We start from the raw sequence: 16170 nt of genomic DNA, 5'->3' as shown, positions 1-16170 counted from the left end.
TAAGACAGCAACATAGCAAATGTGCAAATTACCCCGTGGATATGCTTTTTGGGCATACAATAAAAAATACCTTTGGGCATCAAATTTCTGTTGCATTCAAAGACTAGGAAATGTGGTGGTAAACATGCTTCTAAAAGTCATGAATTTGGGATTTTAATTTAATTTACGCTGTGTCAGATAAGCCAAGGATAAGCTCAGGCAAGCATGAAAGTAGCTAATGAGAAAAGTGGAAAAGTATTGTAATCCATCTTACGTTTTGATTCCGTCGCGTATTTGTTGCCGTTTTTACACACGTCCCTCAGTGCTAAACTTAGAAGTTGTTTTTATCATTCCAGTACCAAATGCAATATATCGTAGGATGGAAAAGTTGTGCAGTTACCTTTTTACATACAGTCATCAGTGATTTCCCAGCAGGGAGACTTTTATATGGAGCAGAGCTGCAGGGTGTGTGCCCTTAGCTTATGAAGTTATGATGGAATTTAAAGAATCATAATGTCAGGTCCCAGATCTCGAGACAGATCCACAAGCACAGGCCTTTCACCCTGTGAAACTCAAGTGGACGTTGGTGAGAGCTCGCCTGGCCGTGAAGGTGTGTGCATGGTGGAGGCAGCCCTGCACGCCTGACCGTTCTGATCCCGCACACGTCTGTTGCTGCCAGGAATGTCGTGTTTTCTAAAGGTACGCGGACACGCATCGCTTCCAGTAGACTCCTGCTTTTCAGAAAACCCCCAGGTCATCAGGGTTTTCAGCTTGCCTTTGGGGAGGTTACACATTCCAGCTTTCCAGATTTTCTCTTTTCTGCTTGGTAGGACCAATAAAAGCATCTCCAACTGAGAGTAGCTTTCGCCTTTTCTTTTTCATGACCTAATTGTGGTGTTTATCGTTGTCTCCCTATAGGTGTTTCGCTTGGGTTCAGAAAAAAATAATTAGATCTTCATTTATTTGAAATATGAGGTGAAGGATATAAATGAGATTTAAAATAGTTTATGTTCACAAATAATCCTTTTTAAGCACATAGCTGGACTATCCTACAAAGTAGGTAGAACTCTTGGAAAGTCAGGGCTGCTCAAATGATTTCAGTAGTTCTAACAGTGCTCCTGTAGAAAAATAAATACTAAGTTCAGGGTGTAGTTTAGGTACTTACACAAGACATTGTACAGTGTAGTAAAGCATGTGCATTTTTACATGCATGTATTGAATGTCTGTTGTCTTTGATACTAGTGAAAGCATGGAAATATTCCTGACCTGGACTTTTACAAAAGCACATTTCATTTGTTTGTTTCACTTGTAACCTTCCTTACGTATGAGCTACAAAACTTCAAGATATTTTATTATCCTAGGACATTTCTTCAGCGTTCCAATAAAAATCAAGATTTCTTAAGCTCTCAGGAAAACTGGGTAGCTTTTACTCTTTTAAAATAAATAAATAAATCAATCCCAGAAAGTAAACAGAAGTTTGATTAATCTCTTGTAAATGTATGCAAGCCTGATCTCCTCACGTAAACAGCATTTGGAGTCTATGAATACTTCTGTAAATACAGATTCTGGTTCTTCAGAACGGTTGTGTGGTGATCAGTGATCGTTCCTTTGGATTTGTCTTGAGAGAGAGTTCCTTCCTATTCTAAATCAACTTCTACCCTTTTCTGTTGGTGGAAGTTTCTGTCAAAAATTGGCTTTTTGTTTCTAACCTGAAAGGGGACAGCAAAGTTGCAGTGTGGTCCCACGTCCAACGCGTTATTCGAAGTGGCGCTGTTCTCAGCAGTTGCATAAGGCAATAAGGTCGTTCGATTTGACTATTTGTTTTAAGTTTATTATATATTCATTACACAAAAAGCAATGAAATGACGTAGTATCAAAGATATTTTCCAAACCCTAATTTAAGGCTCAAAGGAAATTTCTCAGAGTTTTATTAAACCTTCCTTCCTAGCCAGAGGTCTGTAAAAATAGCTCTTGGTTGCAATGCCTCTGTCACAGCTCTCTGCTGCCCCAAGAGAGAGCTGAAATGGTATAGAAGACTTTTTCCTGAGCCTTTTATGCTAGTAGTGGGTTTAATTCGTTAATGAATTACCTTCTCTTCACGTGTAAGTATATCCTGAAGAAGCAGAGGAATATTGATTACTTGGTTTAAAATTACAGCGAAGCCTTGACAAATGGGCAGCCCGCACCTGCCGACCTTCCATCTTGGTACTCTCACCAAGAGTGAGTTCCTCCTCCCTAACGAGAGCGATGGGTTTTAAATAGGAGCTGTATGAAAGAATTAAATCTGAGTAGTGTTCCAGTATCAACAGATTAAGCTTCTGCGGTGATGAAATATCTCGTGAAAGTAAAAATGAAAGGGAGATGGTGTGCTGATATGCTATTGGAGACTTAACCAAAGGCGCTGTGGTGTATAATGGGTATAGAATCACATTTCGCAAATACTGCGGCCTTTTGAAACGTAACAGAGGGAAAAAATGAAAGTTCAAGCTTGACAGGAATTTCTTAAATAAAATTCCCTTCCTATTATCCCTTCTTGCAGCAACATCCGGTTTTGTTTGTACTACTAGAAATGTGGAGGTAACGTAAACAGACACCCAAAATATTTTAGCCTTGTTCTTCTTTCTAAACACGAAAAACTATTGATAATGAGGCTGAATGCTTGCTGAAAGTATTTCTGACTCAGTTATGGGAAATGCTGAGTACTCTGGCCTCTCCCAAAGAGTTTTGTATTCGCCTCTGGACATGTGCCAGTAGCTGGAGAATATCTTCAACTATTTGTAGGTATGCGTTTCCTTTGTGATATCATCGGCATGTTTTCCCTAAAATAGCAAGCAATAATTAACACTTGTTCACACCATTAGGAATGCAGATGTTTCCCTATTCAAGTAAGTGCCTTATTAAACTGTCTGATTTGACAAATTTAACACGTTGTAGGATCCCTGCCCAAACGGGGAGAATGACAAGACACCGTTGGCTTCCTTCACTGAGTAGCCTTACAGTCAATAGTAATCGCTTGATTTCAGATACGAGCAATAAAAAAATAAATCAATTTGCTGTGTATTTACCTATCCTGAAAGGAGAAAAATCAACCTGTGCAGTTTGTCTTGGAATACCCCTTGCTGACGTGCCGCCCCGTGATCCTGTGGTGCCCTAATACAGGTCATTAGGGGAATGCAGCACCGCTGCCTGCCCATCCCGAAAGCAGAGTTTGTGTGCCCCCACCGTACAGAGCATGTTGGTAAAGAGGGTTGAAACCAATGGTCAGCGTTGTTTTTAAAAGCTTTAATCTTGGAAGCGAATGTCCTCCAAGATACAATTTTACAGTTAGAATCTGATTTAGTTTGACCTTTAATCATTAGGCTTGTAAGTGGCTGACCTATTTAAAACTCTTATTATGAAATGCACAACTCCATGGGACGCTGAACTTTGCCCAGGAATTGAATCCCAGTTTTAACCACAACATTGTGTAATGGCTGTACACACCTTTTAGTAGGTAGTGTGGTTTTTCTTTTTTCAGTGGCATTGACTTTTGCTGGAATTAGTAAATAAGCTATTCTGCTGCCAGATCCGCCCTATATTATGGTTTTACAAAGAAAAAGTAATGTTGCACGTCCATGCTAGGGTTCCTGTGAACATGGTGTCATAGTCGCAATTACTGTGCCAATGTTTTTTCCCTGCCAACATCCTAATGCCTATAAAACATTGCTTCATAAACATTTTTTAAAAGTCTCTTGAGTATTTATATATTTGGAGGGAACAAAACCGTGTAGACAGTATGTCCAGTTTTTCTCTTTCATTTTCTACTAATATTTTATTCTTTCAGAATGCCTCTCAAAAGCCGATCTTGGTTCCTTATTTTTTCCCAGGCCTGGAGCTTCTCTCTTGAGGATTAATTTTTTTTACAACCAAAACACTCGACCTCCAAGTTCTTTAACACTTTCTCTGGTTGACTTTTAATAAAACCGCTGTTTACCTGCTGCCACTTACTCAACTTGTTGAAATTTTGTACTGCAAGTAGGATTTTTACTTGATTAGACTCTGCATTACCCCGTTTTTAATCCAGGATGGTGGTTAGATCTTTCTGGAAGCAAAGTACTGTTCTACAAGCATCCCTTTTACATGATGATTTCCGCTCATGGTTTGTTTGTTTTTTTTTCTCCAAAGGTCTGATTGCATTCCTATAAACAAATACAGGCAATATACAATTGTTAGCTGTTTATTTGTTGTATTGGGAATCTTTCAGAAGGTGAAGGTGTCTTCTGCTAAACAAAACATTAATGCTTAAACGCATTTCTTTTCACATGACTATGACTGTTAAAACTCTGTAGCGTTATGGTATGATTTCCTGTGAGGCTTCCTACAATCAGCAAGTCATGGTCCTTCATATTTGAGTTATCTAAGTCAGACCAGAGAAGGTTTATCCAGTCAGTGCATTTTCTCCAAGGTTTTATAGCTTCACAGAAGCTTGTAGGGATTGTGCCCAGAATCCAAACTATGCCCCTGTGCAGTTTGAACTCATTCAAAGTCAAACCCTGATTGTTATGTTCATATGTGTGTTACGTTGGCATAATTTTCTCTAAGTGTTCTGCACAAAGATTTTTCTCTTTCGGGTTATGTTAGCACTTTGAAGAGTGTAAAGTCTTGGGAAGAATTCAATTCTCACTTTGCTTGGTGATGCCATGCTGCCTGTCATCAGTTATGTTGACTTTTGTTGCTTTACACAGCTTCAGCTATAGTTTAAACAGGATCTTGGGTGTGTATTGTGTAACTGCAGCTTTTTTTTAAAATGGAAAATGACATAACTTGAATATTTTTTTGGTTTTAAGTACACATAAGGCAAGAATGGTTAATAGAATCATACTTTTCAAATACTGTGGATTGTTTTGAACCTAATGTTTAATTCCTGTTTAAAGTGGAATATCATCTTAAACCAAGATGTTATTTAGTATTATTTGTTTATTTTAGCTGTTTTATTAGGAGTTCCATTATTAGTGCAAGAGAAACCTGTGTTGATGCTGCTGTAGAGTCTGTTATATTAGGACGTGCCAGCAAATGAATCAGTGTTATGGAAACAAGAAGCAGACATGTAAGGACTAGTTTTCTGGCTATTTCTTTTCAGGAAATTTGCCTGCTACTTTCGGTTAATTTGTTTCCTAACTCATTATTTTTAGAGAACTCATACAAATTAGACCTATTTAACTCAAAAAAAAAAAAAAAAAAAAAAACACAACCCTGTTACTGACTTGATTTTTCTGGTGGCCTCTGAAGCCCCTTTTCCACCTAAATGCATAACAAATCTTGTGGTTTTGCTTGTCTTCCCGGAGAGTTACCCCAGGCTACATTCCATGACTCAAAGGGGATGCTGAGGGTTTCTTATGTTATTCTTTTTTTTAAATATTATTTCAGAATTGTGGTTAGTGTAGGTGTATTTTTGGGGGTGGGAGGACAGGGGGAAATCTTTTTTTTTTTTTTTTTTGTGACTATCTAGTATGTCTTAATTCCAAAATCACTCATTGTGGTATAACTAAGCTTCTAATAAAGCACGAGTTGAACTTTCTAAGCTTGGTTCAAACTTTTCATTGATGAACACCTACATACCTTGTTTACAGTTGTGTAAGTTGGGTTGGCATCAGTCCCTAATTATGTGACGATAGATTTGGTGTGGCCCAAAGACAAAAGGTTGTTTAACAAGGGATCTTCATATTTGACTGTCACAAGTCATGTAGTTAAAAAGAAAAAAAAATACTTCTTGGTATAATAATCTATTACTTATTACTTTTTGTAGATCCCGATTTTGAAATGCTAATAAAAAGTTCAAAGAATGTGGACTTGAATTCTTTTTCCAGCCCACATGGACAGTTAACAGCCATATTGAAAGGATTGCAAAAGTACTGCTGATTATAGCTCAGATTAGCAGGACAGACATAAAGGCAGTATTAAGTATTTTATTGCTAATTTGACCTAACAAGGCAAAAACATTGATTATTGTTATCCACATACTTTCTGGGAAGTTCAGAACTGTTCTTAAAACACAAGGCGGACTCTGCCGAACAATATGTAACAGTTCTGTCAAACTAAATCCTAGGCTTTTTATTATCAATGTGTTTATGCTAGGGCCAGGAACTGGATTTACTTTTCATCCCACTTAAGAGTCTGATTGCAGAAACTACTCGAAATGTTTTTTTCCACAAGGTATGACGGAGTTGATAAGCTGCTTAAAATAATTGCTTTATTTCAGTTCTCTGCTGGAATATTGTAGTTGAGTGAGGAAGGACTTTGTGTCTCATTTTCGTGATGGTTAGAAGGTTCGTCTTCCTACAGATTGATAGGTCATTAAAAACTGTGTGATTGCAAGACATTTCAGCCAATCAGTATAAGATCTGAACATTTTTATGTTGTGTTCTTGCCTTTTTCTTAATGCCAACCTGGGTAGATACAGCAAAATTCAAGAGGGGCTATTGGAAAGTGAGGAGGATTGGGTTTAATGTGGGAGGACAAACTGATTATGGCTATTTTTAAATAATATGTAAGAACAATGCTGGAGAAGAGGCACAGGAGAAGCCTATCAGCAAATGACTGCAGAATGAGTAGGCATCCAAGCTCAAGAAGAAACTTTCTAATGAGAGGTCTCTGAATGAGGAGAACATTGGGATACTCCCGTGTCTCAGATTATCATACTGAACAATCCAGGAAATTATCAACTAAATTAGTAGTATGTAGTAAAATGTGAGCATTCCAGGCACTTAATTACACCTCTGCCTGTGTATTAGTGAATTTCACATGGGCTCATTGAGGAAGCCAAAGTCAGATATGTTAGAAGACATGGACAAAAGCCCAAGAGGAGGGAGAACTGTAGTGGAAGGGAAAGGGGATGCAAAAAGATTTTTTGAAACATGAAGTTCGTCTTCTTTCTACTGCCAAGAGAGTTTTACTGTGCCATGATCTTGTTTCATTAACACAGTGTGTCCTTTCACTTTCAATATACATTTGTAGCTGATGAAGAATTATTATGCTTTATTACATTTTTTTATGAACTTATCTTTGCCTAGTTATTTGTTTACTGACTGTAATGCAGGATGAAGGGAGTGTTTTGGGGTATATTTGGAGATAATTGGCTTGGCAGATGCTGACCCCAGTTTGAAGTAGATATCTATTTTAGAAACATATGTCTGCCAAATAGTTCAATTAACTGTCTGAGGTCTGGTGTAAGTTATCTTGATAAGCTGGAAATTTAGATGGTTTATGTCCATCTGAATCAGCTGCTGTTTCAACAACAACAACAACAAAATACAATTGCCAATTCAATTTTTCAATTAAGACAACTTCCCAACTTTGTAGTAATAAGTTAAATGAGTCATGAGAGGTTCTGTATTAGTTTTTTGCTGTTAGTTTTAAAAATAAATAAATGAAGCCACCCCAAAATAGTTGTGATTCAAATATGGTGAGATTCCAGATAATACCCTCTCTCTTCCTGACTTTCTCTTCCTGCTCATTTTTTACTTAGGAAAGATATTTTTGTCTCTGTGCTGTGATACAGTTGAAGATTGAAGGTACTTGCCAGTCCCCCCAACTGCCAAAAAATAGGAAACCTTCAAAATGAAAGCGTCCAATGAACATTTCAGTAGTGGGAGAAAGAGAACTGAGGACAGGAATTAATATTGCAATTTATCTTCCTTTAACAATAAATATTTGTACAATCTGTTGATAGTTGAAATCATGTAAAAACTTATCTACATATGAAATAAATTCAGGTTTTCTTTTTGCTCATGAACAACTCATAAAAGCAGGGAACAAACCATAAAGATACATCTAATATAATGTATAAAGTGTGTATTGTCTTTAAAAGAAGTAGGAAGAAAAATTTACCATAAAGATTTTTTTTAGATGAGTAGTGTGCATTGACTGTTCTTTGTGTGTGTGTGTGCATGTGTGTGCATTCAATAGCAATGAAAACAAGATCAAATTTATTATTTGATTGGTTGTTTCCATCATTGGTATTCACAACTGTGTGATCACACAATCATGTATGCATCTTCTACCTGCCAAAACTGTGGTTGGCTTCAAAATCTGCAGCACTGAATTTACTTTTAAGATGCCATTACTTGTCTTGAAGATACCCTTCAAAGCATCTACTGTTGAGATACGGTTAAGGTAGTAGTTAATATCCTGATAGGAAAGGAGGACTTCTTTCTTTGTACTGCGCTGATAGTAAAAGAATGTAAGACACCGATATCCCGAGAGGGAATGATTCCAAAGCTGAGTTAATGGAGGGACCTTGAAGTAGTAAAATGGTTATTTAAAATAATATATCCTTTTTCTGTAACACACCCCTAAGAAAAGGGGCAAGGGTGGGGGCGGCAGAATGTATACAGCAACTACTTTAAAGGTTGTGTGCTCTCCTGGGTGCAGAAAAGCTGATTTGAAATAGGGGAACAGAGCCCATTCAAAATCAAAATTAAGGTGTTTAGTCCCAAACATTTGAAAAGCTCTGAGATATACCCAGGAAAAGTCCATGGTCATTGATAAAAGTAATGCATACAGTGGTGTGTGTATTTAAGTTACAAAGATGCTGTTGTTCTTTCTAGGTCTATTCAAAGTTCTTTGATAGCCAGAAATATAATTAATTATAATACACACCCCCATTAGAGTTAAAGGGCATCTTTTATATGCAAAGAAGGAGGGACTTCTGGTTGTGTTTTGTACTTACGTTACAGGTTCAGCAAAACTAAGGCATTGCACTTCTGGCTGCTTTCATATCTTGGTTTATAATTTTAAGGTTAACACCATCAAAACATGATCTAGTTTTGCATCAGTGTATTTTTTCTGAAGCTCAATATGCTGTTACACTGCAAAAGAACAAATCCGTTGATATAAGCACTAAGATAAAGGTGTCTGTATAGTCCCCAGAAATCCCCACTAACTTGGAAAATGGAAAATTACGTAAAACCTATTCATAATTTGCTGCTTTTATGGAAGAATTACCGAGAAATAGTGTTTCGATGAAGAAAAAAAATGTTGACAGACAAACATAATATCCGTGAGCTAAAGAGCAGGTGTTACCAAATAGTATTGATCACTAAAAATGCCTACAGAATTGTCATTAATGAAAAAGTTAGCCCTTCTTCCAGGACTTCCAAATACAGTTGAACTGGGGCCAGATGATCAAGAAGCAATTCTTCAAGTGTTTTAAAGTGTTACAAAGTCAAGACACTAAGAAAGCCAACAGAACAGAACTCATACACAGCTTCTACAAGGATATTTAATGTTTTTTGTTAAATTGCTGCCATTTACCATTTGTTACAGTGCTAACGGTATGTTACTGTTTGCTGCTTCTTAGTATAGAATCCTTTTTTTGCTGATAGTATTTTTTTTATTCTTTCAGGAATTTTATGAACATACAAAAACGCTTTGGCAAGACGAAGGTGTGAAAGCCTGCTATGAGAGGTCTAATGAATATCAGCTGATTGACTGTGCACAGTAGTAAGTATCGTTTCTGTTCTGCTGCATACTGACAGTGATGTTGGATGTTAGTAACAGTGTTTTGGATAGTCCTGATGCTTAGTCTTCCATACCTTGGAAAAGAAGAGGGTGCACTATGGAGTGAATGGCTGATTAACAGCGATTAGGGAGAGCTAGGGAAGCTGGCGTTCAGTTAGACAATAATATTGGTACTGAAAACCTCACTGATACTTTCAGGTGGTCCTAGTACAGGCAGACACCTTTGGCTGACAGCAAATTTCCCGCTTCTTTCTCTTACACCAGTTCCTTTCTAAATGACAGTCAGCTTCAGATACTGAGCAAGTTTTAATAAGTTGGAAAGTATGATGGTGTGAAACGTGCCCGTGTTTGCAGCTTTTGGGTTTAGTGCAGTTTATTTGTCTGAAAACAGAGATGGCAGCAACAATTGCAGGCAGCAGCCTGTGATCAGTCACCAAGATTTCTGCTTGTGTACCTTCTGCACATATCAGAGAATGATTCATTCCCCTCTGCTATTTATACCGCTGTGATAATTAGTATTGTCATGAGAGAGACTGCTGCATGTTTGCAGTTATTTATCACATATCGCAATAAGGTATGGTTCTGTTTTTTTTTTGCGAGGTATTTGTGGTAATTGTGACAATTGGTATTTTCATTAATGTAGGCTCAAGAATTGCAGGACTTAAATTTGGAATGTTAATGGTTAAAACTGCTCTTATTAGTTTACACTCTGTTTCTTCTGGAGAAGCTGAAGTAAGTTTTAATGGTCAAGGAAGTGCAAGCTTCTCATTTCACATAATGGAGGACTGTGGTTTGTCTGCCTACTGCTGAGTCTCTTAAAGAACGTTTGATGAAATAAAATTTGTAAGGTTCTTTTTGTTGTTGTTGTTTGTTTAGATAGACTTAAAGGTAAATCAGCAATTAGCTCTTTTTGAAAAGAGACCAGGCAGATGATTTTACTATGACTTGCACAGCTCCAGGTCTCTTGAAGGCTCTTTGAAGTTTTGCCATTGTTTCTAGTGTTTGATGTGTAGCGATGTCTTCCATTAGGTGACTAATGTTTGATCATTCGGCATGGATCTTTTTGCAAGTTCAGTTGCTACAAAAAAAAATAAAAATGTTTTCTATCAATTGTCCACTAAATTTTGTCTTTATAGCATAAAGCTGATAGAAATTGTTAAAAATAGTTTTGTTTCTGATGGTGTTTGGTTATTTGTTAGTGTTTCTGTCTAGTGCTTGTTAATAGTCATTTTCTATCACTGGAAGGCACAAGTATTGCTGGGCACTATGGTTTCTTTTGTGTGTTGCTCTTTTTTTGGAAGAGGATGAAATTTTTTTCTGCCGTGATTGTACAGAAGAAAGCTAAAATTGCTATCCTCCCTGATTGCTGGACATTGACTTTTTCATGGGTCAGCAAGAGGAATGGCCTTTATGATGGTTTTACCATCCTGCTCCATCTAGTGGAACACTGAATTTTACATCATGGGCTGTGGAACCAAAAATAAACCTTATACATTGCTGACAAATTACTGATTTTTTTTCTAAGATACCATGGCTGTCTCCTTCTAAAAAGAGATCATGATTCTTATGTATGTTCAATTTGGTTGTAAAGTGTGCGGCAGTTTCCTTATGGAAGAACCTTTCTAACTGTTAGTACTGGCAGTTCTTGTCCATTCTGGCATTTTTGATCATGCCCTGGTATTGTTTTTAATAGCAGAATATGCAAATTAAGAGTTTTTTAATGGCAAAATGTTTGCGTGGAAACCTGACATGATTGATACTTCAAAATTAACCCAGTGAGCACGTTCTAAAAAAATGCAGCAGAGGCAGAATACAAAATGCTGCTGAGGTTTTCAAGTAAAGATTTTTAATTTGAACATGCAAGCTGCTCTCATTAGAGCTAATAGGAATTAAAAAAGAAAGTTGAGCACACTGAAGTGTTGGAGATGTCAGCTCTTTCAGAGAAGAGTCCAGGGTCCTAAACATTTTCTGCTTTTGAAGATCCACGTTTAAAACAAGAAAAGCTTACTCAAAATGGAAAGCAGAAAAATGTCTTTTCTCTTTCAAGACTAGTTCAGCTTCAAAAAAAATCCTTTCTTGTTATTAAAAGTTGAATAAATTGTTAAGTATTAATGGAGTCTTAGTTTGGAGAAGTGCTTTAAAATTCTGAAGTGTTTCTTTTTATTGCTGTTTTTAATTTTTTTATTCTTTTTTTTTTGAAGTGTGGGTTGCTTAGCGTAAAGCTTGTCTTGCTATGGAGTCATTTAACATTCTACATTTAAAAAAAATTACTCTTGTGAGTTCTATGGTTATATATAGGAAGCTTTGCAAAGTGCACTGCAAATAGTTTGTTCCAAACATACAAATTAATTTTATCCCTTTTGGGATAGTAAAGAGTGTATATTGCACAGGGCTTTGGTTGGCTTTCAGGAATGTTAATATCAAAATGAGATTCATTTCTGTTTCTGCCAAACTGGAATGAAATATATGCAAAGCTTCTTTAGGGCTATGTAAGAGTTTAGGGGCTGGTTTCTGTCATCCGTCGGCAGGGAAGAGCCGTGGCAGGGCTGGTGGTGTTCCCTCGCGTGGCAGCTGTTTGGCCAGGCTGCAGCACCCGCGTCCCGTCTGGCAGCTTTTGGGAAATGGCCCAAGTCCCTTCGTTCCTCTCACTTCCATCTTTGTTAACGGTGTGGTAGTCAGGTACCGAGTGCTGGGGAGAGGTGTGAGGATTTGCCCCGTTCCTTCGTGCTTGATGCTGCTGCTTTTACAGTTCTGCTTTTCATGGATGGGAGCTGGCTCTCCATGTGGAAACTCAGTCCAACATCAGGTCCTTCCAGAGCTAGGGACTTGTTAACCTATGGCGTAGCTTCAGGACGTTGAAGCATCTTGAAAAGAAAGATACTGAGGAAATGGAGACTTAAACTCTTGCAGAGCTTGTGCTGAGGAAAGAAGCAAACAAGTTGGTTTGTCAACAATTCTCATGGATGAACACAGGAAAAATGCCACTTTGGGCTACTTGTCCTTCCTAGGAGAGTGGGAGCGAAGATAATTCTCATCCAAACGTGTTCTATCTACGTAACACTAACGTAGGTACTAACAGTCTAGCAGTGGTATTTGTCACCTGTTCCTGAGAAGTACCTTTAAACGCTGCAGTTCTTCGTGCTGACTTGCTGAAGTTTTTCGGTGCCTCCCCAGCAGAAGTTCCCGTTAACCCTGTCTGTGAGCTTCTGTCACTGCTCCCTCGAGCTCCTGGCCGCAGTGGCTCAGAGCAGAAGACCTGACGAAAAGCCCCAGGTACCAGCTTCGGGCTTTTCATTTAATTGCACTTGTGAGCTTCGGAGGTGTGAAGCTGGGAGGCCGGGCCAGTAACCTCATCTGTTGGGGAGCCCTGCTGGTATCCTGCCCTTCCTCCTCAAGCTTACTGACTGAATGAAAGCGTCACTGCAGAGGAGCCCAGTTCGTTTTGAAGGGTAGCTGCTTCTGCTCATCGTGAGCTTTACTGTACTTCCTGCCAGTGCATATTTCACAGTCCGGAGAGAAAGGAAAGGAGGCTGTTTCCCTTTCTTAGCTCCATTTATGAAGTAATTAGTTTCAATTCTGCTTCTAGAACAGCATGGTCTGGGAGGTTGTCACTAGTTTCTCCCTGTGGAGAATATTTTTTAGCTGTGAGGAGGGGGCAGTATCTGAGAGGAGACCAGATTTGATTGCTCTCACATATTTTGGGGATGTATATAGAAGAGAATGAATGTTTTAACTGGAGCGGCCATGTGATACTCCTTTTGGCTAATAATAAACAGAAGAATGCAGAAGTGTCTAGAATATAGAAAATCCCAAATGGCGATGAGTGATTTACCATCCTTCATATTTCTTTCCTGAAGGTGCAGGATTTCGTTTTATTCAGAATATACTACTTAATATTGGGAACCTAGGAGTCGTTTCCACTGTGATGTGCCAAATCCTGCATGTCAAATCTATGCGTCCTGTCAAGTATAAACACACATGATCTCTGTGAAGCGTTGATGCTGCTAATACTTCTACCTTGGTTTTCGTTTGGGGATCTCTGTTCTTCACAAATACACTGCAGAGGAGTTGGAATAAGTAGGATCTCTTTCATGCAAATGGGTTATTGGTGGCACGAAGGCTTGGAGGATGCAAGCACAGTCCTGTAAGTCCAAGTTGATGTCAGTAGCTTCTGGATCAGCTTTGTAGCAAATCAAAAGCAAAGCCCGGGTACTTGAGCCTCCCATTGTTTTTTTCTAGTCTTGTTACTATTAGGAAGTGCCCACAAAAACTTGAATTTTTACTTTATCTAGCCTTGGCTCAGCTCGGTTCCTTGGCCACCAGTATGATTTTCGCTTCATTTTATGCTCTGCTTTCTCTGCATATCTCCCAGCTGACGCTTCCTGGTTTTGGCTGGGGTGGAAAAGGAAATAATGTGAGAGACAGTATTTGCAACCCATTTCACACCCTCCGCTATCAGGAAGGGCTGGAAGTAGCATGAGGGAGCCTATTCTCACGCTATTTCCTGCTTGAAAGCCTTGCCGTGTTTTCTCTCGCTGCCTGCCATTTCGGGGAAGGAGAAAGCCCAGGGAGGTTGTGGTGTAGGTGCAGTGAGTTGGATTTCTCCAACTTCAGCACCAGCAGAGCCACTCTGATAGCTTGAAACTGTGCCAGGCTGCTCCAGAAGGGCTTTATGAGAAGTATTTTTGAAGATGTTTGTTTTTAAAATACTTATCAAAGAAAGGGGGAGAGTGCAGCTATTAGCTGACTGCTGTGCAGAGCTGCTAAAGGATCAGCAAATGTGGACGTGCTGTTTTCTTAATATCTGATGTGTTAGGGGTTGTAAATTCTTGATATTTTTATTAAGATTTACGGTGTGTTTCACTTCTGGGTTTGCTGAGTTGTAAGAGCAATTAAGAGCCCCAGTCCGAGTACTTAATGATTTTCTTCCATGTTGATTTCACTTTGTGATGAAGTTACTTTCAGAGAATGTACAGTAAACTGCATTTGCTGAAAGTCTCACCTTTTTTAAATAGCAGCTGATTTATCAGTAGTACTCTTGGGCTAGTTTCTTATTCATGTTATTTCTTACTTTTTTTTTTTCTTTTTACTTTCTTTCTAATCAGTGCAATTCTGGCAGAGCAGTTCCTCTTGTATCCTCAAGGTCTGTGAGCTGTGCTGAGTACTGGCATTCGACAGGGCAGGAATTTCCCCAGCCTATATTCCTGGCATACACGAGCTTCTTATGGGCATTAGCAATTATATTGTTAAACATTCCTGTGCGGAAGACCAATATTCATGTCTCCTTTTGCTGATCTAAAGCTGATGAGCTTGCCTACTGCTGTGCAAATTCTTTGGCAAGGCAAGGACCAGGCCCAGATCACCTCATTTCTTATTCTTGGTCTTAATCATAAAACCACCTTGCTTTTGTTCCAGAGCACTTAGAGATCATTGAATTAGGGCCTTGTCCCTATTCTTCTTCATCCTGAAGTACCAGAGGTTTATGTTCTAAACAAAGCTAAATTTCAGGTAAAAGTAAATAAACCCCAGGTTATATTTTCTCCCCAGTCCATGGGGGCATTAGGTGCAGAAAGAGGTTGCTGTAGACAACAGGAAGCACAGTAACTCCTGTGCTTGCATGACTTCACTGAAGTCAGGACCAACAAAATGAGTCCAAATATATAAGTAGCCTGAATTATTCCTAACTACTCCAAGTGTCTGCCCTTTCTTGCTGCCTGTTGATAGCAGGGATGTGCCTGCTGGCAAGTGCTGTGAAAACCAGATTACCTAAATTTAGCCAATAAATGGATTATGAATCCAACACATGTTCCCACTGTTGTCACAGCTAATCATAAATTCATAATTTCAACCTACACTCAACCCCGGATAAACTTCTCTGTCTCTAAAATAAATTACATCACAGTATGAAGCAAGATAAAACAAAAGGTGTCCTGGAGTAGCTTGCTTGAGTTTTCAGAATTAGGAGCACTCAGATGAAAATGTTAAAGTTAGTGAGCCATAATGGCAGAAAGACCTTTACAAGTCCGAAATGTGAGTAGAATAGAGTAGAACAGTTCAGCTGGAAGGGACCTTCAAAGACAATCTAGTCCAACTGCCTGACTTGTTCAGGGCTAACCAAAAGTTAAACGAGGGCATTGTCCAAATGCCTTGCACACTGACGGACATGGGGCATCAACCACTGTGGAGCCTGGTTCAGTGGTTGACCACCCTCACAATAAAGAAATTTTTCCTCATGTCCAGTTTAAGAAGCTAAACCACAGGCATCTGAGGTGTGTGTGAAGACCACCACATCGTTCTGAATTGTTCTGAAAGGGTTTAACTCTGCTTGGGGAATCTGATTGCTGTCTCCACTTTCACTCCACCACTTTTACCCCCCGCACCCATCACGTTCATTCATTTGCCACATTTATTTGTCCATTGTTCCACACATCTGTTAAAGTGTCAGTTCCTTTCTGGCGTTTTGCTGCAGATGCAACTTCCTTTCCACATCTTGTTGTAAATTTTAGGGATTAGCCTTCAGCTGAGGGCAGGGAAAGCCTGGTCAGAGACCGGCATGCGAAGGCTGGGCCGGAACTCTTTCCTGACCCAGTCCTGCAGCCAGATAGTGGTGCTTTGCCTTCTATTTTAAGTGTATCATTTGCTCGTGCCTGCAGGAGTTGAGGATAAACCATCCTGCAAGTGTTCGTAGATGCC

At 38.9% G+C, this 16170-nt stretch overlaps 1 protein-coding gene across 5 annotated transcripts in view; it reads left to right on the top strand.

Moving 5' to 3' along the window:
- GNAS (GNAS complex locus) overlaps positions 1–16170 on the top strand; it is a 151928-nt gene that overhangs the window by 101197 nt on the left and 34561 nt on the right. For all 5 annotated transcript variants that reach the window (XM_080558160.1, XM_080558161.1, XM_080558162.1 and 2 more), the window contains one exon: positions 9362–9459. In XM_080558160.1, the coding sequence (XP_080414286.1) occupies positions 9362–9459 (98 nt within the window). The remainder of the gene's footprint in view (positions 1–9361; positions 9460–16170) is intronic.

This window comes from Anser brachyrhynchus, assembly GCF_964034855.1.
Source record: "Anser brachyrhynchus genome assembly, chromosome: 16".
In the NCBI taxonomy this organism is placed as follows: Eukaryota; Metazoa; Chordata; class Aves; order Anseriformes; family Anatidae; genus Anser; species Anser brachyrhynchus.
Note: the sequence above shows the minus strand (reverse complement) of the source record. Positions and strands in the feature narration are given on the sequence as shown.